Genomic DNA, 22666 nt, shown 5'->3' on the forward strand with positions numbered 1-22666 from the left:
TTTATTATTAGATCTTGGAGTGATTGCAAGTCTGTTACATAATTAATGGATTTAGCAAATGTTTATAAGTGTGTTGAACTACACTCTTGTCATTTGACATTTGAAGGCTCTGATCAGAATCACAGCCAGATGCTTTTATTCTCTCATCTGCCTCAGTAGAGTGGTCACTAGATTGTGGTGTAGAGTGAACACCATTTAAAACAAAAAAAAATCCACCTTGTATTTTTCGTTGGAGGAACTCAGCGGGTCAGGCAGCATCTGTGGAGGGGAATGTTCAGTCGACATTTTGGGTTGAGACCCTTCATCTAGACTGAAAGATAGAGGGGAGATAGCCAGTGTAAAAAGGTGAAGGGGTGGAGCAAGAGCTGGCAGGTGATGGATGGATCCAGGGTGGGTGGGTGGGTGGGATGATAATGGGCAGATGGGGGAGAGGAGAGTGGGAATAATGCTAGAAGCTGGGAGGTGGTAGGTGGAAGGGACAAGGGGCTGAAGATGATGGAATCTGATAGGAGAGGAAGGTGGCGCATGGAATAGAGGGAGGGAGGTGGGGAGGGGAACCAGAGAGAAGAGTGTGTGGGTGATGGGCAGATGGAGTGGGTGGGGGAGGGGATAGAGGCAAGGTGATGAGGGCTAGGTAGATCAGGAGGAGAGAGAAAGGGTTCAGAGAGGGAGCAATTACCAGAAATGGGAAAATTCAACGTTAGTGACACCGGGTCGTAGGTTACCTAGCTGGAATATGAGGTGCTGTTCCAGTTTGTGTTTAGCCGCATCTTGGCCGTAGAGGAGGCTGAGGACAGATGTGTCAGTGGGAGAATGGGGAGGAGGATTAAAATGCCTGGCAACCAGGAGATCCAGACAGCCACGGCGGAATGAGTACAAGGGCTTGGTGAAGCAATCACCCAGTCTGTGTCCAGTCTCACCGATGTCAAGGAGGCCACAACCATCACCTCCCAGCTTCTGGCACTATTCGCACTCTCCCCTCCCCATCTGCCTATTGCCCCCACCCCTCTACCTGAACTCAAAGTAGAGACTGTCCATTTCCCTCCATAGATGCTGCCTGACGTGCTGAATTCCTCCAGCATTTTGTGTGTGTTGCTCCAGTTTCCAGCGTCTGCAGAATCTCTTGTGTGCTCTCTTATATTTTTCATTCTTCTGTTATATTAATTTCAAATCACAAAATATCTGTTTCAAATTAGAGAAACATAGAACACCACAGCACAGTACAGGCCCTTCGGTCCACAATATTGTGCCAACATTTTATCCGGCTCAAAGATCTATCTAACCCTTCCCTCCCACATAGCCCCCTATTTTTCTATCATTCATGTGTCTATCTAAGAGTCTCTTAAATGTCCCTAATGTATCTGCCCCCACAACCTCTGCAGCAGTGTGTTCCACGCACCCACCATTCTCTGTGTAAAAAAACAAAAAACATACCCCTGACATCCCCCTTATACCTTTCTCCAGTCACCTTAAAATTACGTCCCCTTGTGTTAACCATTGTCGCCCTGGGAAAAAGTCTCTGACTGTCCACTCCATCTATGCCTCATCATCTTGTACACCTCTATCAAGTCATCTCTCATCCTCCTCTCCAAAGAGGAAAGCCCTAGCTCGCTCAACCTATCCTCATAAGACATGCTCTCCAATCCAAGCAACATCCTAGTAAATCTCCTCTGCGCCCTCTCTAAAGTTTCCACATCCTTTCTATAATGAGGCGACCAGAACTGAACAGAATACTCCAAGTGTGGTCTGACCAGAGTTCTATAGAGCTGCAACATCACCTCGCAGCTCTTGAACTCAATACCCCAACTAATGAAGGCCAACACACCAAACGCCTTCATAACAACCCTATTGAACTGTGTGGCAGCCTTGAGGGCTCTATGAACGAGGAACCCAAGATCCCTCTGTTCCTCCACACTGCTGAGTCCTGCCATCAACCTTGTATTCTACTTTCGAATTCAATCTCCCGAAGTGTATCATTCACACTTATCTGGGTTGAACTCCATCTGCCACTTCTCAGCCCAGCTCTGCATTCTATCAATATCCTGTTGTAATCTACAGCAAACTTCTACACTATCCACAACACCCCCAACCTTTGTATCATCAGCAAACTTACTAACCCACCCTTCCACATCCTAATCCAAGTCATTTATAAAAATCACAAAGAGCAGGGACTCCAGAACAGATCCCTGCAGAACACCACTGGTCACCGACCTCCAAGCAGAATACGCTCCAGCTACTACCACCCTCTGTCTTCTATGGGCGAGCCAATTCTGAATCCACATAGCCAGGTTTCCCTGGATCCCATGCCTCCTGACTTTCTGACTAAGTCTTCCATGAGGAATCTTATCAAACAGCTTACTAAAATCCATGTACACCACATCCACTGCTCTACCTTCATCAATGTACTTCGTCACATCCTCAAGGAATTCAATCAGGCTCGTGAGGCACAACCTGCCCCTCACAAAGCCATGCTGACTGTCCCCAATCAGCCTATGCTTCTCTAAATTCCCATACATCCTGTCTCTGAGAATCTTCTCCAGTAATTTGCCTACTACTGAAGTAAGACTCACTGGTCTGTAATTGCCAGAGTTATCCCTACTCCCCTTCTTAAACAAAGGAACAACATTTGCCACTCTTCAATCATGTGGCACTACTCCTGTGGCTAGTGAGGACGCAAAGATCATCGCCAAAGGCACAGCAATCTCTTCCCTAGCTTCCCATAATAACCTTGGATATATCCCGTCTGGCCCCGGTGACTTATCTATCCTAATGTTTTTCAATAGTTCCAGCACATCCTCTTTCCTCACAACAACATGCCCTAGTATATCAGTCTGTCATACGCCATCCTCACAAATGTCAAGGTCATTTATATTGCTCAGTCTTTATTTGTAGGTTAATATACATCCATTGTTAATTCCATCATTTTCCTGGTTTATGTCATCCCCAAAGCACTGAATGGTTGGTTAATCATTACCACTGACTCCAAAATGACATGTCTCTTTATGAGCATAGTGATAGCATCCTGGTCTGTGGTTTACAATGGTGAAGTGGCATTGGGGGTGAATAAAACTCTGCCTGAATTTTTCAGTCATGTCCTTGCCATAAACCTGATATTCATTGTTGGCAATGAGCAAGGCACTGTTGTTCAGGTTATTCCTTGCATAATAACTTCTGATGAAGGATAGGGGGTGGGGTGGGGGGGGGGGGGGGGAAGGAAATGACATGATATAATCTTGGAAGAACAGTGCGGTCATCCAGGCATTTTTATTAGATCAACACATCACTGGAAGATTTGCATATCTCTTCAGAGTCCCTGGGTTCATTGAGTGGTAGATTTAAGAGAGGTTTACATTTGCAGTCACCATTGACATTGCCTTTAGGAAGAATAGAAAGGCAATTTTTGGCTGCCTAAAGTCTGGGGTAGTGTTTTTTTCATCCTTTGAGATGAATGTGCAAGATGGCATCCTATTCCAAAAGAGCCCCATTTCATTCATGTTACAACCTAGCATGGGAGAGTAGCCAACTTCCCTGATCATTCACTCCATCTCTTTGGGGAATTTTTCTGCAGTCACAGTATCTGCACTTGCTGCCTTCCCTGCAAGATGAAAATAATTCAGGTTTGCATGTTTCTGAAAATGTTTGAACCAGCAAGGGCCAGCCTTGAATGTGCAGGCACTTTCATAAGATCCTTGTGTTCTTTCAAGACTTGTCATAATGACCTCATTTTTTTCATCTCCGAACTGCAACTGATTTTAATCGTCTAACTGCATGCTGAACCCTTTTTCCATTTTCTCCTTTAACATCTCTGTCCTTCATTAGACATAATGTACTTCCAGGGGTAGCATCTGCTATAGCCGATAGAGAAATAAAGGACTGCATATGCTGGAATCTAGATGAAAAACACGATGATACTGGAGGAACTTAGCAGGCCAGACAGCATCCATGGAGAAAAGCAGGCAGTCAACATTCCGGTTCAGGACTGAAGATAGGAAAAGGGGAAGCCCAGTATATAGGAGGGGAAAGCAAAGCAGTGATAGGTAGATAAAAGAGGGGAGGTGGGGTGGGCACAAGGTGGTGATAGGTAGATGATAGTGATAGGCAGGTGTGGGGGAGGAGGGGAGAGGAGATGCACCTGGGGATGGGTCAAAGGTAAGGAGAGAAAGAAAAAAAGAGGCTAGGAAAGGGAAGAAGAGAAGAAGCATGGTGAGGAAGTGGGGTGGGGATTTCCTAAAGTGGGAGAATTAGATGTTCAGCCAATAGAGGTTTGTTTCAATGGAAGTTATGTTAAGGGTCGGTCTAAACAGTAGCCTTTTTCAGCACAGCTGTCAGTCCAGTGGATAATGATCTTTGTTGACGCAGTGTGCCTCAGACCAATTGCCACTTATTAATAATAACCAGACAATGTCTCCCCCTCTCCCACCCCCCCCCCCACACAATCTAACATGAAGGATTGCTCATTATCATGGAAGAAAAGCCTTGTAAATCGAGGAATGTTTAAGGTGGCAAGTAGATTGTCAGTCATACAGGCTACTTTGTCCTGGCTTGTGTTGTTGGAACTGCATTCATCCAGGTGGGTGTTCTGTCACACTGCTGCCTTGTAGATGATGTATAGGTTTGAGTAATCGGGGTAGTCTGTCCTACTGATGGTTTCACCATTACTTCTACCTCGAAATCTGGCCCTATATATTAAGTAAAATTGGTAAATACATCAGGTTACTTTAGGTGTGACAATTTAATGTTAATCTTTTTCACATGTTGGAGTTGTACATTAAGACCCCTCGCACCACTGCTGAGGGAGCAGAAGTAAGCAAGGATTCAGGTGGAAACAGTGAAAAGAATGTTCATCAGATTGTTTCCACAAATGATGGGACTGTCTGATGACGAAAGATTAATCAGATTGGGTCTGTGTTCCCTGGAATTAAGATGACGACTTTATCAAAACAATCATCAAGGAGCTTGATGTGGTAGATGATGTAAGGTTGTTTCCACTGCTGAGGGAATTGGAACTTTTGGGGATACAGTCTAAGGATAAGTATTCACTTATTTAAGACTGAGATGAGAAGGAATTCCTTTTCCTGAGGATTGTGAATGATTGGAATTCTCTACCCCAGAAAGCTGTGGAGAACAAGGTCAAGAAGGCTGACATAGAGTTAAAGACTTGTGGGGAATGGAAGGTTATTGGAATTGAGTGTGTGGGTTGGGCCAAGATTAGATTAACCTTGACTTCAAAGCTAAAAATGGCAGATGCTGTAAATGCGAAAGAAAGATAAGTATTGGAAATACTCACCAGTCAGGGAAGAACAGAGTTGATGTTTTGAATCAAGGCCTTTTGTTCAATTTATAATAATTTTTCGTTCTGATATGTCTTTAGATACAGAGAATGGAGATGGGTAGAAAGAGCATCTATGATGGGATTGAGACCAAGAAAGACTGAATGACCACTTGAGAGAGGGTGGTGAAGGCTTGTTAATCACAGCTGGTCTGTCTGGAGAAGTTGAACAGAAAAATTGTTAATCTGAAATTGCTGTATTCTATATTGTTACAATTTAATGTATTCTGTTTGGCACTTACGATATGGTCTCCCCTACTTTGGAGAAACCAAATGGAGATAGGGTGACTGTTTTACAGAATGGAAAATGCTGAGAATATTCAGCAGGTCAGACAGCATCTGTGGAGGGAGTTTCAGATTAACATCTTAGGTTAATGGCCTATTGAGTGTTTCTAGCTTTTTTTTTCTTTGTATTTTATATTTCTAGCATCTGCAGTCTTTCGCATTTCTCTTTGCAGAATATCTCTATTCAGTTTGCAAGGCTGGACCCGAGCTTCCAGTTGTTTGTCACTTTAATTTTCCATTGCATTCCATTCCCACTTCAACCTCTATTTTGTTCTCTTCTACTCTTCTAATGAGCTTGAGCAACAGCATTTCAGTACTGTCCTTGGAGCTCACTGTTGAATTCAACAATATCAGCTGTACCAGTTTGTCAGAACTGGCCAATAACGTTAACTCAGTTTTTCTCTCTCCACGGATGTTGTGTGACCTGCTGGATATTTATCCAGCATTCTTTCAGATTTGCAGTAGCTGCAGTGTTGTACCTAACAGTTCGATATTTTTCTCTCTTCTATCCTTAGTCATCTCATTCTGTGTACACCTCCAGACAGCTCAGAACACGGGGAATAGGTCTGTCTGAATTGCTGCACAAATTTGATGGGTTGAATTGCTGCTTTCTTTGCTGTAGCTATTTTCTTACAGGTGCACCCTGGGACTCTCAGACTTCATTATCTTCCTCTATTTCTTCCTGCTTCCAAGTCTGTTATGTATCTTCTTCAACTATGTCTTCGTTTTCATCACTTCTGTGCCAAGTTTTTGGTTTTATTAAAGTTCGCACTCAGTTGAAGTTATAAAGTAATTTTAAATTAGTTTTACTAAGCATGGAGCATAATTTGTTTAGAAGTACGTCTGCATTTTCTTTTGCAATACAAACTTCACTTGAAATGAAAGTGGGTTTGAAAAACCTAAGCTATTAGATTCTTGAAAAATATGTAGCTTCAATAAAATGTGTTCCAACACTTGACGTGTTATGTTGAGTAATGATTTTTCAGAAAATATGTTTAAGACCCTTCTTTGTGCATTATTAGTAGATTTTAAATTCAGCAACCTAGGATCAGAATCTATTTTACAAGGATCAATTGATTTGTATCCAATCTTGCTTGTGAACCAAGTTAATGCAAAATCACTTTGGAGTCTTTGGAGTATGCCTTTATTAGGCGTTTTATTTATGATGTATATTTGAGCATATCCAGCATTTTTGTCTGCGGTATTTCAAAGTACAGCAATACCCTGTCTACTAGTACTCCCAGGAGAGTTGAAGAGCATGTAACTCGTATATTAGTTTTTCCTGGCTCCATACTTAACTAACAAATAGTTTGGTATTTACGGCTTGTTCTGAGTTTGAGGCTACTGACCTAAAATGTTTAGATGCTGCCTGACCTGCATTATTTAGAATATTTTTGTTCACTTCAGTTTTGTGGATTGCAGTTTACTAAGATTCTTCAAAGTTGACATGCCTGAGGTATTTGTTACTGATCTATACTGTCTTGATTTGCCTGCCAATATCAGTATCTAAATATGTAACATTGCAAATATAACTTGAAAGATCTCAGAACATGGTGGAGAGAATTTACATTTCAGAAAAGGCAGTAAGAATAAGCAGGGCTGTTTTTGGCCCCTTGAACCTGGATTACCACCTGTAGCTGATTTGTATCTTATCTTAACCTGCTACTTTACCTTGTAATCTTAAGTACTCTTACCTAGAAAAATATTTTATGAAATTCTCAACAGATCTAGCCTCAAAAATGCAGTAGTCCAGAGATCTAAGCAGAACGTGCTGGTTTTTAAATGGAAGACCAAAGTGAACCTTGTCCTGAGCTAAATGTGCATTATGGCTAGGCAGACTAAAATAAGATCCAATGTAGTCAAATACTATCACCTACTGACACATCTGGAAGAAACTGAATTTTTTTTTCTACTTGGAACTTCCGTATTTTAGTAGTTATTTAGTGTAAAAGAGTTAATTTGGTATATACTTTGATCTTAAGGACTCTTGTATTCTGTCTTGAGTCATTTGTTGCACTGCTATTTTATTACATCAGACGTAAATGCAAAATGTGAGATTTCCTTCTCCTCCAACACATTTCAAAAATGTGCTGATGTCCCTCTGTTAAATCTCTCCCGATTCTTGTCTGGATTTCTGTGTAGGGATGGGATGGGGGGGTGGGGAGGTTAGGAGGGGGTGGCAGTGCTAGTTGGAGCTCTGTTGTCATAGTGAAATTTCTTTTTGCAGAATAGTTCTATTGTGTCTCTTCAGTTGTCTGTGCTGAGATTGTCACTGGGTATAACCATTTATCTACAATGCATGACCTGTTGTGACAAAAATAGCTTGTTCGTCTTTTAAAAATAAATTGTTTGGAGAGCTATTAGTTGACCTGTCACAAAAAGTATATGTTTACAGTTCCAAGGCTGTATTGGATTTTTGGTGAAAGGTTTTAGTTTCTGTTAATATACTGATAAAATCAACATTTTGGAACACAGTTCAATGTGGATAATGCCTGACTGCCATTGTCTGAGTGTTTTTGTGAAAGTGGGCAACGTAGGGAATAGAAGTTTCACATGATTTATAAATTAATGCCTGTTTAGTTGTGTCTTGCAAAAAAAGATTCATGTTTATGATGACACTGGGCCCTCTTTGTTTAATGGGAAAAAAGCATGTGAAAAGGTTTAAGTTAATGCTTTTGTGGATCCTTTATCAGATTTTTTTGGATTCTGGTGAGAATATATTTTAATCTGGAGTGCCTAAAGATTTGAGATTTTTCCCTCTTGTGTCACTCTTGATTAACTTAACACTGCAGCTTTAGATGAGTGCAGCGCTATGGCACCTGTCAAGGGGTCAGGTTCAGATTCTTGCATCTCACTCCTGAACAGCTCAGATTAAATTCCTCCTCATGATTTGAATGCTTAAAAATGGCGCAGGTATAAAACAAAATCAGAAACTAAAGAGTTGAAGCACTGGCAGTGACGAGAGAGTGGAGAGAAAGGGGAGAAGAGAGGGTTGACCAGATTTCAACAGAATCAGTTTAAAAGGCTGTGCTGAAGAGTGTAGCAATAATAAGTGGATATTATACTAAAAGTATTGAGTTTCGTTGGGACTGATGAGACAATTGTCAAGCAAAAGTTAAAATTTTAATAAATAAAGGTGACAACATGTATATTATTTTTTAACCACTCGTTGGAAAGTAAATAGTTGTTGTAAAAGTAAGTGATTTTAAAATGAATCTGCCTTCTATTACTAAATTAGGCATTGTTCTGAGCTGGATAATTTTAGCAATTTAAACACATTTTTCAGTAGTTGTCCACCCCTGTAGATATCGCTTGGGTTCATTCAGCCAAACAAATAATGGTTATTGAACCAGTAATCTTATTTCTATTTGCAGGAGAGCTCACACCTTGACTGTGTTATTCATCCTCACTTGTGCACTAGTTTATGTTACCCTGTTGGAAGAAACTCCTCAGGACACAGCCTATAATATTAAGAGGTAAGTAATAGCTTCTTGTAAATAACTTGTCTAATACTTTCCCTGAAATCCAAAGTATACTTTGTCTTTTATACCTTGCTTTTTTTTAAATCCCTCAAGGGTGTTGAGAGGTGCTGTGCTAAAACCTGGTTCAGTAAGTCTGGTGACTTAAATTGTACGTGACAAAGTCCATAAGCTCTCATCTGAGTTGCAAATAGTACATTTCATCAATAGCTTAGAGTTCAGTAAAGACCCCTTGCAAAATTTTATTTTCTGCCCTTTGTGCAATGCAAAGAATTGAAAAATTACATTTTCCAATGTAATCTGATTTGTCATGTCAATTTGCTGCCCCAACCAACAACTAATATCTATGGCAGTCCTCATTGTGGAAGGAGGAAAATTGCTATTGGAGCCTACAATTTGGGTGGACAAGTTGTCTGAGAATAAACAGCAGTTCATGTAGAACTTTTGCCATTATCCTATTGCACATCAAGATCCACTTGCACATCACTCCTGTCCTTGCTAACTGCCTTGGATTTTAACTATATTTTACTATAACTTAGACCTACTCCTCGGAGAACGAACTCAGCCACTCGAACAGATGCAGGCCTTCACGGTCTTGAGGTCTGCTTTAGCATCACAAAGGGAAATTGTCCAAGCAGTTCCTGGTTTGGAAGTCTGCGCTGGGAGCTTGCCTTGGTAGATCCCTTGTGAATAATATACTTATCCATTGGGACAGCTCTTCCTTGGTGGGGGGGCTGGGCCTCTCTCCTTACTGGTCTTATTTCCCACCCCACTGTTCAGGTGAGTTGGCCCAGACTTGCTTGATTTCCATCATGCAATCCTCATTGATGCAGAAGTGCAAGGTCTATTCAGCAGCATACAATGCTTGGCCCTTGTGTGTAATTAATTTTACAGGGGTGGAGCTTCAAACGAAACCTCCATTGGCCAGCTGCACACCATCCCAATGACATTCATTTAACAGTACCATTCAATTTCTAGCAAAAAAAAACTTGCAATATTGTACTGTTTTCATTTGAATACTTTTTTTGTGGTAGCTCCAGTATAACTAAGTTAGCTAAGCTTGAAAATGATAAGTTTGAAAATGAAATTCCCAACTTTGCAATACATTATTGAGCAGGCTTTCCAATTAACATATGTATTAGGAGCAGGAGCATTTGATCCTTGAAGGCTGCTCTGCCATTCATCAAGACCAGCAGCTACTTCAACACCATTTACCTGCACTGTCCCCACATCCTTTGATTCATTTAATCTCCAGAAATCCAATGACCTCTGTTTTGAATAAACCTGATGACTGAGGCTCCACAGTTCTCTGGAGTAGAGAATACATTAAATTCACTTCCCCTTTTCCTGAGATTGTGATCCTTGGTTTTAGACTCGGTCAGGAAAGCATCAACCCTGCATCCACCCTGTTGAACCTTGTAAGAATCCTCTCATTCTTTTAAAGTTGAGATAATATCAGCCTAGGCCCTAGGCTATTCAGTCTTGCCTCATACAGATTTAGCATAGTGAATTTTTGCTGCATTCTGTCTACGAAGTATACCTTCTCTAGGTAAGAAGACCAAAACAGTACAGAGTAATCCAGATGTGGTCTTACTAAGTCACGATATAATTGTTGTGTGACATCCTTATTCTTGTACTGAGCCCTTTTATAACAAAAACCAACGTACAAATTGCCCTCTTAATTGCTTGCTTCACTTGCGTGTTGACATTCCTTGACTTGTATGTTGGCCAATTAAGTCCCTTTAAACATCACTGTTCACCATTCTCACTGTTTAGTGCACCAAAGTGCCTAACCTCACATTTTTCCAAATCATTTTGCCTTTCCCATGTTCTTGTTCACTCCTTCAGCTTGTTTATACCCTTGAAGCCTGTTTATAGCCAAATTGTTGAGATAGATCATGTGTAGTAAGGTCCCAAACACTGATCTCTGCAGAAGCCCATTTGTCACAGCTTGCCAGACTGAGAGAGGTTTTTATTTCCATATCTGGCTTTCTCTCCAATATCCCATTCTCAGTATGTTACCTGCTCAATTCCTTGTACTGTAGCCTTATTAAACAACCTGTGTGGGGGTGTTATTGAAAGGCTTCTGAAAATCCAAGTAAGTGTATGAGATTGTTTCCACATACTCTCCTAATAGTCACCTTCTCCAGGAGCTCCAGTAGATTAGTCAAAAATGATTTTCCTTTAATAAATCGATGCTGACTCTGCTCAATCCTGTTATTCTGTTCAAGGTGTTCTGTTAATATGGCCCTCATTATATATTTTGGCATTTTCCTTATTACTAATGTTGGGCTAATTGCTCATTAATTCCCTGTTTTCACTCTTTCCTCCAGTACTTTACTGGTACTTATTTTCTTCAGTTCCTCATTTTCACTTGATCTTTGGTTCTTTGGTATTTCTGTCAGGTTTTTTGTAGCTTCTTTCACGATGCCAGGCACAGGAGTTGTTTAATTCCTCTGCTATTTCCTTGCTCCCCTTCGTAAATTCTTCTGACTCTGAATCTTCCATTGCTGAATTCTACAGTACTGTCAATTATCGGGCTTCCTGCTGTTTTTGACAACTTTGTAAGTCTCTTTCATGGACTTCGTTCCATCTTTAATTTCTCTTATCGGGCACAGATGAACATACTTCCTGTTGGGTTTCAGTGCTTTAAGAGAACAGACTTTCTACTGGTTATGCATTAATTTTTTTTTAAATGTCAGCTGTTGCCTAGCCATTGCACACTCTTCCATCTGCTTTCCCAATCAGCCATCAGCTTCGTAGTTTCCATTGGATTTAAGAACTTAATTCATTCAGTCTTCTGTATTCTGTATACTTATGCAAGTAAGTTTGCATAAGCGACATCTACAAGACAAGCATCTCGTGTTCAAGATTTATAATCTCCAAGAGCTAATTAATCTGTTGATAATATTGGGAATTAAACTATTTTGAGGTCATTTTTATGTACCTCTTTAGATTTAGTAATAGGGACAAGTTTTATTTTTTCTTGTTTTCCTGCAATGGGCAAAAGAAGCAATAGGTTAAATTCCTGATGTTATTGTGCACTGACATCTGTACTGAAGGAGGAATGCTTAATGAGAGTCCAAATTTAATCCCACTCTCCCTTCATTGCCATAGTTTCACTTATTTGGATTTAAAACCTAGTTCATTTTGTCTTCTGTGTTCTGTACCTTTATTTGCTTTTCTGATTTTGTAAGGTTTATCAGTAAATTGTATACATAATTTTAATCTGTTGTATACAAGTACATATTTCAATAATGTCAACATTAATTGAATTATGTACTTTGTATACAATGGATTAAAATTATGTATAAATGATTCTGTTTAGAATCGTTACATAAAAATCCTTTTAGTTTTTCAGTTCCCTGATCTGCACATTCCACAAATGCCTTGCTGTGTACGTAAATTGCTGTGTTGTGTTTATTCCTCCACCAGTGACCCCCTTCCAGCCACACATGCACATTTGTCAAGTGGATTCATGCAATTGATTTTTGTGCCTCATTGAATGCATTTAATTAGTGAACTCAACGAGTTTGTACACGACCCTCAATTAAATTTTCTGATTTTAGTGAATAATTAAGTCTTGATTGAACTGCATCTTAAATGTAGGATATAATTAGTTCACAGCAATGTATTCCTGTGGGAAAATAGAACTAGATTAATTTTCCTTCATTGTAGAGCTTTGTTCAGCATTTCATAGAATATCAAATGTGTACATTTGAATGTAATGGGTGGGTGATGCATTGTTCAAAGAATTATTTCTTGACTTAACCTTCTGCTTGCAGTAACATTTTGTTTCCTTAGTTTCCTATTTGTGCACATGTTCATAGGTGTGTTTGCACAGAAATCTGTGTCCATTTATGCTGAAAATGGATAAAATGCGAAGAAAAACATGCATTTGTATATTGAAGCCTTTTTTTTCCTGTAGTCCTTTGAGACCACTCTGGCACCTAGCACCTCCTTGTGTAGGTGGCAGCAGCTGGTACAAGAGAAATAGGGTGCCAAAAGCAGTGGCAGGGCGAGGAGGAAGTGGGATCTCAGACGCAATGGTGGAGTAATGGAGAGGAAATGGGCTTCAGGAAATGGTGAAAGTGAGACAAATAGACTGATTCAAGTTTAAGTACCACAGAATATTTTTTTCCATTTGATAAAATGTTCTGTTCAATTGATGGTTCTGTTATTTGACTTGCTGAAGTAGCCATTTCAACCTTTATTATTCACCCATTTGTGGATTTTTCAGTCTCTTTCACTTAGGTTTATCATTTTGTTCTTTGATGTGGAGTTCAACTCAGATAAGTGTGAAGTGGTTCATTTTGTTGGGTCAAATATGATGGCAGAATATAGTATTAATGGTAAGACTCTTGGCAGTGTGGAGGATCAGAGGGATCTTGGGGTCTGAGTCCATAGGATGCTCAAAGCAGCTGCACAGGTTGACTCTGTGCTTAAGAAGGCATACGGTGTGTTGTCCTTCATCAATCGTGGAATTGAATTTAGGAGCCGAGAGGTAATGTTGCAGCTATATAGGACCCTGGTCAGACCCCACTTTGAGTACTGTCCTCAGTTCTGGTCACCTCACTACAGGAAGGATGTGGAAGCCATAGAAAGAGTGCAGAAGAGATTTACAAGGATGTTGCCTGGATTGGGGAGCATGCCTTATGAAAGCAGGTTGAGTGAACTCGGCCTTTTCTCCTTGGAGCGATGGAGGATGAGAGCTGACCTGATAGAGGTGTATAAGATGATAAGAGGCATTGATTGTGTGGATCATCAGAGGCTTTTCCCCAGGGCTGAAATGGTTGCCACAAGAGGACACAGGGTTAAGGTGCTGGGGAGTAGGTACAGAGGAGATGTCAGTGTTCAGTTTTTTACTCAGAAAGTGGTGAGTGCGTGGAATGGGCTGCCGGCAACGGCGGTGAGGCGGATGTGATAGGGTCATTTAAGAGACTTTTGGATAGGTACGTGGAGCTTAGAAAAATAGAGGGCTATGGGTAAGCCTAGTAATTTCTAAGGTAGGGACATGTTCAGCACAACTTTCTGGGCCGAAGGGCCTGTATTGTGCTATAGGTTTTCTATGTTTCTATGTTATTTTTGTGTTATCATTCTGTGTAACGTTGATTCCCAGACTGCATTTTCTTTGCAGATCTAAGATTGAGGAAAATAATACCTTAAAAATTTATTTGTGGGATGTGGGCCCTGACTGGGCTGGCAGTAATTGATTATGCTGGTTATCCTTGAACTAAGTGGCTCGATAGGCAATCTGAGGGCAGTTAAAATCTACATTGCCTGCCAGGACAGAGTGCTAGATTTTCTTCCCTGAAAGACTTCATTGAAACAGCTGGATCTTTAATTTCATGGTCACCATTGCATATGCCAGCCTTTTATTCTGGATTACTTAATTAATTCACTGAATTTAAATTCTCCAGCTGTCCAACAGGATGGGCTAATACTAATTTGGAATATAAAGGGATCTTTAGGTGTGGTAGTTTGGGATTATGATGATACTTCAATGTGTAAACAATGGAATTTATAAACTATGAGAAGAAATGTTTGTTGAAATATAGAGGCATTAACTAATTTTTTTATTTTAAGTTTATGGTAGTGGTTTTATATTATAGAAAGAAGATTCTTAATTAAAGCGCTTTAACTACTGCAATTAGGTTTTCCCTTGTCACCCGAAATGAAGATTTTGACCCACAGTTATTGGGGCCTTACACTGGAGAGTCATACCTTCGCTTCACTAGTGTGTGGTAAAATTGAGCACTAATTTTCTGATTTAGAACCATAGAAGAACCATAGAACAATACAGCACGATACAGGCCCTTCAGCCCACCATGTTGTGCCGACCTTCAAACCACTCCTAAGACTATCTAACCCCTTCCTCCCACATATCCCTCTATCTTAAATTCCTCCATATACTTATCTAACAATCTCTTGAGCTTGACCAACATATCAGCCTCCACCACCACCCTAGGCAGCACATTCCATGCACCAACCACTGTCTGGGTGAAAAACCTCCCTCTGACGTCTCCCCACCCATTACCTTAAAAGCCATGCCCTCTTGTATTGAGCATTGGTGCCCTGGGAAAGAGGTGCTGGCTGTCCACTCTATCTATTTTGTATACCTCTATCATGTCTCCCCTCATCCTCCTCCTCTCCAATGAGTAAAGCCCTAGCTCCTTTAGTCTCTCCTCATAATCCATACTCTCTAATCCAGGCAGCATCCTGGTAAATCTCCTCTGCACCCTTTCCAACGCCTCCACATCCTTCCTATAATGAGGCGACCAGAACTGGACACAGTACTCTAAGTGTGGTCCAACCAGAGTTCTGTAGAGCTGCATCATTACCTCGTGGCTCTTAAACTCGATCCCCTGACGTATGAAAGCTAACATCCCATAAGCTTTCTTAATACCCTATTCACCTGTGTGGCAACTTTCAGTGATCTGTGGATATGAACCCCCAGATCCCTCTGCTCCTCCACACTGCCCAGAATCCTGCCATTTACCTTGTATTCCGCCTTGGAGTTTGTCCTTTCAAAGTGTACCGCCTCACACTTCTCCAGATTGAACTTCATCTGCCACTTGTCAGCCCAGCTCTGCATCCTATCAATATCCCTCTGCAAGCTTCGACAGTCCTTCACACTATCCACAACACCACCGATTTTTGTGTCATCTGCAAACTTGCTAACCCAGCCTTCCACCCCCTCATCTAAGTTATTAATAAATATCACAAAAAGTAGAGGTCCCAGAACCGATCCCTGTGGGACACCACTAGTCACAGCCCTCCAATCCAAATGCGCTCCTTCCACCACAACCCTCTACTTTCTACAGACAAGCCAATTCTGAATCCACATGGCCAAGCCTCCCTGCATCCCTTGTCCTCTGACCTTCTGAAGAAGCCTACCATGCGGAACCTTGTCAAACGCCTTACTAAAATCCATGTAGACCACATCTACTGCACTACCCTCGTCAATCTTCCTGGTCACCTCCTCAAAGAACCCTATCAGGCTAGTGAGGCAAGATCTTCCCTTCACAAATCCATGCTGGCTGTCCCTAATCAGTCCATGATTCTCTAAATGATCATAGATCCTATCTCTTAGAATCCTTTCTAGCAGCTTCCCCACCACAGACGTGAGACTCACCGGTCTGTAATTCCCTGGACTATCCCTACTACCTTTTTTGAATAAGGGGACAACATTCTCCACCCTCCAATCCTCTGGTACCATCCCCGTGGACAACGAGGACTCGAAGATCCTAGCCAGCGGTTCAGTAATCTCCTCCCTCACCTCCCGAAGCAGCCTGGGGAATATTCCGTCAGGCTCCGGGGACTTATCTGTCCTAATATTTTCTAACAACTCCAACACATCCTCTCTCTTGATATCTACACACTCTAGAACATTACCCTTACCAACACTGTCCTCAGCATCATCAAGACCCCTCTCCTTGGTGAACACTGAAGAGAAGTATTCATTGAGAACCTCACCCACTTCCACAGCTTCCAGGCACAGCTTCCCACCTTTGTCTTTAATCGGACCTACCTTTACTCTTGCCATCCTTCTGCTCTTCACGTATGTGTAAAAAGCCTTGGGATTCTCCTTAACCCTACTTGCCAAAGCCTTTTCATGTCCCCTTCTCGCTCCCCTCAGCCCCTTCTTAAGTTCCTTCCTTGTTCTCTATATTCCTCACGAGCCATATCTGATCCTTGCTGCTTACACTTTATGTATGCTGCCTTCTTCCTAACTAGTTGTTCCACCTCTCTTATCACCCATGGTTCCTTCACCCTGCCATTCCTTCTCTGCCTCACCGGGACAAATTTATCCCTAACATCCTGCAAGAGATCCCTGAACAACGACCACATCTTCACAGTAGTTTTCCCTTCAAAAATGTCATCCCAATTTATACTTTCAAGTTCTCGCCTTATAGCCTCATAATTCGCCTTTCCCCAATTAAATATCTTCCTGTCCTCTTTGTTCCCATCCCTGTCCATGACAATGCTAAAGGTTATTGAGCAGTGGTCGCTGTCCTCCAGATGCTCACCCACCGATAGGTCTGTCACCTGACCCGGTTCATTGCCTAAAACTAGATCTAGTATGGCATCCCCCCTAGTCACCGTGCCATGCTTCTGGCAAGAACTTCTCTGTGCAAGAGTTCTTGCCCCTAATAACCTTAAAACCTTTGAGTGCACAAGTGGGGGTCACCATTAAATTGTCTTGTCTTGGAATATAATACAATGATATCGGTGCTCTGTATGGCTGATGAACCAGGCACAACAGTAGTTTCAGTTACGGGCCTGCTGCTGTATATTTTAATAGCATTCAAAGATCAATCGTTAGGTGCTGTTGAACTACTGCAAAACATTTAACGTACAATGACTTTGAGGGAAAATGAGTGGGGAAAGAAGCTTATGGAGTGTGGGACAGGAGAGAAGGGCAAATATGATTTAGGTCAGAAATGGGGCCTCCTTTGTGGTTTTCACTGGGGCATCAAGTTTTAGGGCATCAGGGGATTGAGGTCTTGTGGAGATGGGGCAGAGTGCTTAGGACTTTATGAAGGAGTGCATTTGGTGAAATTAATGGAAGAGATATTAGATGCAAAAAAATAGAATCAAATAAGGGTGATGTAATGGAATGTTAATCTGGCATGAAACCATAGTTGTGCTGACTGACCAATGACGCTGGCTTCTGGTACAACATGGTCATGTTTCCCTGCCAGCATTCTCAAAAGGAGCATTGGACTGTGAATGGTATCACTTAATGAATGTCTGGTATAACTTGCTCTGTGAGTACCCAGTCAAATTTCTGAGTTGAAGCGAATCACTACATAAATAATTGTTCACATGTTCTTGCTATCCATAATACAATTTCAGTCAAGTGATGCTGAAATAAACAGAACATACCCAATGAGTTTCTAGGTCTATTTTGAAACACACAATGACAACTTGATGATACTAGACAGGTTATCTTTGCATGTTGTTGTAAAACCATTAATGCAGGATTATTCAGCAAGGACAATAATAATCAGATTACTGCAGTAAATTGAGCACAGTCTAAAGCATATGACGTCCTTTCCTCCAAGAAGCTGTTTTTACTATTATAATATTTAAACCCCTCCACTATCTGTCTTCCTTCAATATATAGTTAAAACTCGCCATTGACCTACGTTTTTCATTTGTTCTAATATCTATCTCCTCCTCTGGCTGGTACCAGACATTTTTGCACACCTTGAGAAATTTTCCATGGTTAAAGAGGCTAGTAAAGTTGTGTTCAGGGGTGGTTCTGCTTCAGTCAATATATTGAGCAGATGGTATATGTTAAGACCGTTATTTCCATAAATTTGCATGGCAGATTTAGTAAATCCATTTATCTTCCCTGACACATGAACTAAAAGTATTAGTTCCTGATTTGTATAATCCTTGTTGAGATTCTTGCTGATTCAGATCTACTTCTAACCAATCACAACTTGAGCTAAAATTTTAAATTGCAATCATGAGCTTTGGTGTGAACGTTATACCATTGTCACTCATCGAGGATGAAGTGGATCTTATTCTTCTCGAGCTAACCTGTGCAGGCATATAGGGATCGAAGTTGTTCTCTCATTCTTTGTGTATACTAATCTGAAATTTATTTTAAGTGGTATATGTGTCTCTAAATGGACTATTTTCTGCTCATATGTTCATAACTGTAAAACATAATTCTATGGTCGAGGAACTTAAGGAAAGGGAGCATGAGTAAGCCGTTCAGCCCCTCGAGCCTACTCCACTATCCACACATCCCTTGATTGTTCTAATATCCAGAAATCTATCAATTTCAGCTTTGAATCCAATCGGTGACTGGGCTTCACAGCTTTCTAAAGATTTGCCACTCTTTAATTAAAAAGAAAAATCCTGATTGCCTGCCCTTTATTTTGACTGACCTCCAGTGTCAGACTTCTCAGCCAGTAGAAACTTTCTTCCTATACCTATGTATTAAAAACAGAAAATGTTGGAAACACTTGGCTGGTCAGACAGCATCTGTGGAAGGAGAAATGGTTAACATTACAGGTCCTAGACCCTTCATCAGAACTGGGAAAGAAAGAATACAATATAGTTTTCAGTAGCAGAGAAGGTGGAGGAGGGATGGTCTCTGATAGTGTGAGACCAAATGACTTGAAGTGGCAGTTAAAGCCTATTATGCTACTTTGCCTGTGTTATGAGTTACTAATAGCAAGGCTGTATTTCATGCTCAGCAGACTATACTAACAGAACGAGCCAAAATAATGACAGGCAGGAATGACCAGTTTTGGTACAGCAAGACAGAGTTAGCTAAAGAATACAATATTGAGTCTGGAAGGCTGCAGATAAAAGATGAGATGTTCCTTAAGCTTGCATTGGGCCTTGTAACAGTGCAGCAGACCACGGACACACAGATCAGAGTTGGAGCAGCATGGGAAGTTAGTGGCTGGCAACCAGAAGCTCAGCTTCAGTCCAGAGAACTAAATGATTTGCTCTGCAAAACAATCACCTGATCTATGTATGGTTTTTGCAGTGCAGAGGAGGTCACATTGTGAACACTGAATGCAGTACACTAGGTTGGACGAAGTACAAGTGAATCGCTGCTTCACCTTGAAAGATTATTTGGGTTCTTGGATGGCGGGAAGGAAAGAGGTGAAAGAGGATGTGTTACACTAGCAAGTGCTGTAAGATGGGAAGTGGTTGGTGTAGATAGGAGACCAGACCAGAGAGTTTGAAGGGAGTGATCTCTTTGAATGCCGAAAGGGGAGGGGAATGTGTATCTGGTGGAATTTTGTATGTTTCAGTGAGGGTGCACCTCATTCTTATAAACTCTATAGAATACAGGTCTTGCTATTCATTCTGCCATCCTGGGAACCGGTCTGCATTGCTTGAGATCTTGATATCTTCAAGTAGTTCAAATTCCCTATGCCCAAATTTACATTAGGTTCATGAAGAATCAACTTAAGGGGAAGGAGCTATTGCCATTTGGATATAAAAGTTTGCTTCAGATGGACGCAGAGAACTTAGCAGTATTAAGAACGTTTTTATTTAAAAAAAACTCTATCTTGCATGGGATACTTTGGTTCTCCCACATCTTCATTTCTGTTGGCTGATCTTTCACTTTTCCTGTTTTATGCCTACATCTGAGAGTGGTTCTGACAATGAAAATTGTACCTACATACAAATTTCCTTTATATTTTTTTTCTTTAATGTTTTAAGTGTCTGCAGAGGAATTGGAAACCACAGAAGTTTGCACAGGAGAAGGAGATGAGGAGCATAGGAGCAAATATTGGTGATTTGAAGCAAGTGCAAGAATTGCCTGGCACTTTATAGTTTGTGATGTTGACCCAGTCTAGTGGGAAGTTCCAAGAATAGACGATTTCCCATGTTACCTAGGGTGCAGCTGCATGCTAGCAAGCTGTTATTTTGTGTACAATATCCATTTGCATACGGAGTAGTCTAATTTCGCCAAACAATCAAACTGACATTCCATTACTAGTGTCAGATTTGAATAGAAAGCATTGATTAAGATTGCCTTTACTAGAACTGGAAATAAAAGGCCTTTACATTACTTAGAGTTCAGGGTTCCAGAGATCCAGGGGAACGTCAGGTTTTCAGACTCGTTTGAGGAACAACTGTTAATCTTGGGAAATCGTACCATAGACGATGAATCAAAATTTCCCAGCCTGCTGTCTAGAGCTTTTGAAATGACTCTCACTCATTTATCATGTCACCTTTCTTGCAAGCATCATTGGCGATAACAAAATCACTTCAGGATATATTGGGACACTTGCCTTTCAAGACATTAGCAGTCATGTCTTACCATGGGAAGATTAATACACTTTTACATGTTTAGAATTTAATGAGTACCTTCTGAAGGGGGAATTGACTTTGAATGTCTTTTTCCCTTCGAGATGTATTTGAATTAAGAACCTTGAATACCAATAAGGGTGTTTTTAAAAAAAAAACCTCAGATTTGAATTGTGATCAATTGTTTCTTTGAGCATCTTTCTCATTTTACCATTTGACTTGCAGAGGAATTGTTGCCAGCATTCTGGTTTTCTTGTGTTTTGGAGTCACCCAAGCAAAAGATGGGCCATTTTCCAGACCTCACCCAGGTATGGTTCTTGCCAGCTCTGTCGCAAACATTCTTATTTTGAAATAGTTTTCCAGTTATAAAGAAATATTCAAGATGATTAACTTATGCATGTAGCCCAAGAGACCTGATGTAGGGTCTCAACCAGAAATGTTGACCACCCCTCTGCCTCCACAGATGCTGCCTGACCCACTGAGTTCTTCCAGCATTTTGTTTTTTGCTCTGATCACAGCATCTGCAGTGTCTTGTGAAACCCAGGAATCTGTTGGAAGAGATTCCATAAAAGTGTTGTAACGCTATTGCTTTGGTTGCTTGAATTTATCAAATTGATTTGCATAATTTACTTGTAGCTTTCATCTTTGCATGACTGTTGTAGTATCTCTTGGATCAATCCAGTATTTTCACTGCCTCATGCAAAGTTGCAGTAATAGGGCAGAATTTCTACCATACGTTGAGATATATAGGTAAGCATTCTAATTCACTGAGTGTTTACTTGTCCAATTTCACAGTTTACTTAAGGGGAAATGAGTCCTTTAAAGACACTGGAATGACCAAGCTAAGAATCTTGTTTAGCATTTCTTGTGTTTTCCTTTGAAATTACGATATCAAAAAGGCTAATCGCACTCAAACTATATTCTTTGCCAGGCTGCTATACAGTCCTTATTACTCACTTTACAGATGGTTCACAGTTTAGACTGAACTTTCCACGCAATGGCATGTCTGCATCCAGAACTAATTTTCAATGTGTATTTGTCTACGTCTAACACTCTTCTTCCTCGTTGGTATGGTAAAAGAATGTGGGGGTTGAAGGCACCACAGGCAGTAATGGAGATGTGGCAGGTGACATAGAAGGGCTCATCACATACAACCTTATCAAACTCAAGATTTATGGGGACTTGCACTCGTACCTGGACTTCTCTGAGGAACAATTTCAACGTGGGCTACATTTCACTAGCACAATTCTCACTGAGATCTGTGAACCATGACTCAATACTGCTCACCCAATTGAGGTCAAGATCATGGCCACCCTCATCTTCATAGGCTGAGGTGATTCCAGGCTGCTGCTGTTGATCTGGGCTAAAATTCAGTTTGTGTCTCACTGCACCATTAGGGAGAACATCCAAACTTTCACCTAGTTTCCTTCAGCCTTGAGAGTAAGGCATGCTGGGCAGGAGGATGTGCTACATTGCAGGCTTTCTCAAATGATTATGCAGACATGGTTTATTCCTAGCAGAGATCTCCTGAGCAACCTCCTGCCAGAAGCACCTGACTGTAGCCCTGGGGGGTCTCTTTGGTCTCCCTTTTGTATAGTACATCTCTCCTACTTAAATATCCCATTGGTTGTTCAAATCTTTCTTAGTGAAAGAAATGCAAATAAAGGAAATCTAAAATAAATTGAGAAAATAGTGGATATGCTCAGTGGTTGTGGAGAATTATTGAAAATTATTAATATTGCAGCATAGTCCTGTCAACAGAATTGTCAGTCACTGGTAA

At 40.9% G+C, this 22666-nt stretch overlaps 1 protein-coding gene across 1 annotated transcript in view; it reads left to right on the forward strand.

Annotated features, from left to right (window-relative positions):
* The window catches only part of ptdss2 (phosphatidylserine synthase 2), a 70721-nt gene that overhangs the window by 4294 nt on the left and 43761 nt on the right, over nucleotides 1-22666 (forward strand). Inside the window, exons 2-3 of the mRNA XM_052029550.1 lie at nucleotides 8989-9090; nucleotides 21112-21194. Of these exons, the coding sequence (XP_051885510.1) occupies nucleotides 8989-9090; nucleotides 21112-21194 (185 nt within the window). The remainder of the gene's footprint in view (nucleotides 1-8988; nucleotides 9091-21111; nucleotides 21195-22666) is intronic.

This window comes from Pristis pectinata, chromosome 14 (assembly GCF_009764475.1).
Source record: "Pristis pectinata isolate sPriPec2 chromosome 14, sPriPec2.1.pri, whole genome shotgun sequence".
Classification (NCBI taxonomy): domain Eukaryota; kingdom Metazoa; phylum Chordata; class Chondrichthyes; order Rhinopristiformes; family Pristidae; genus Pristis; species Pristis pectinata.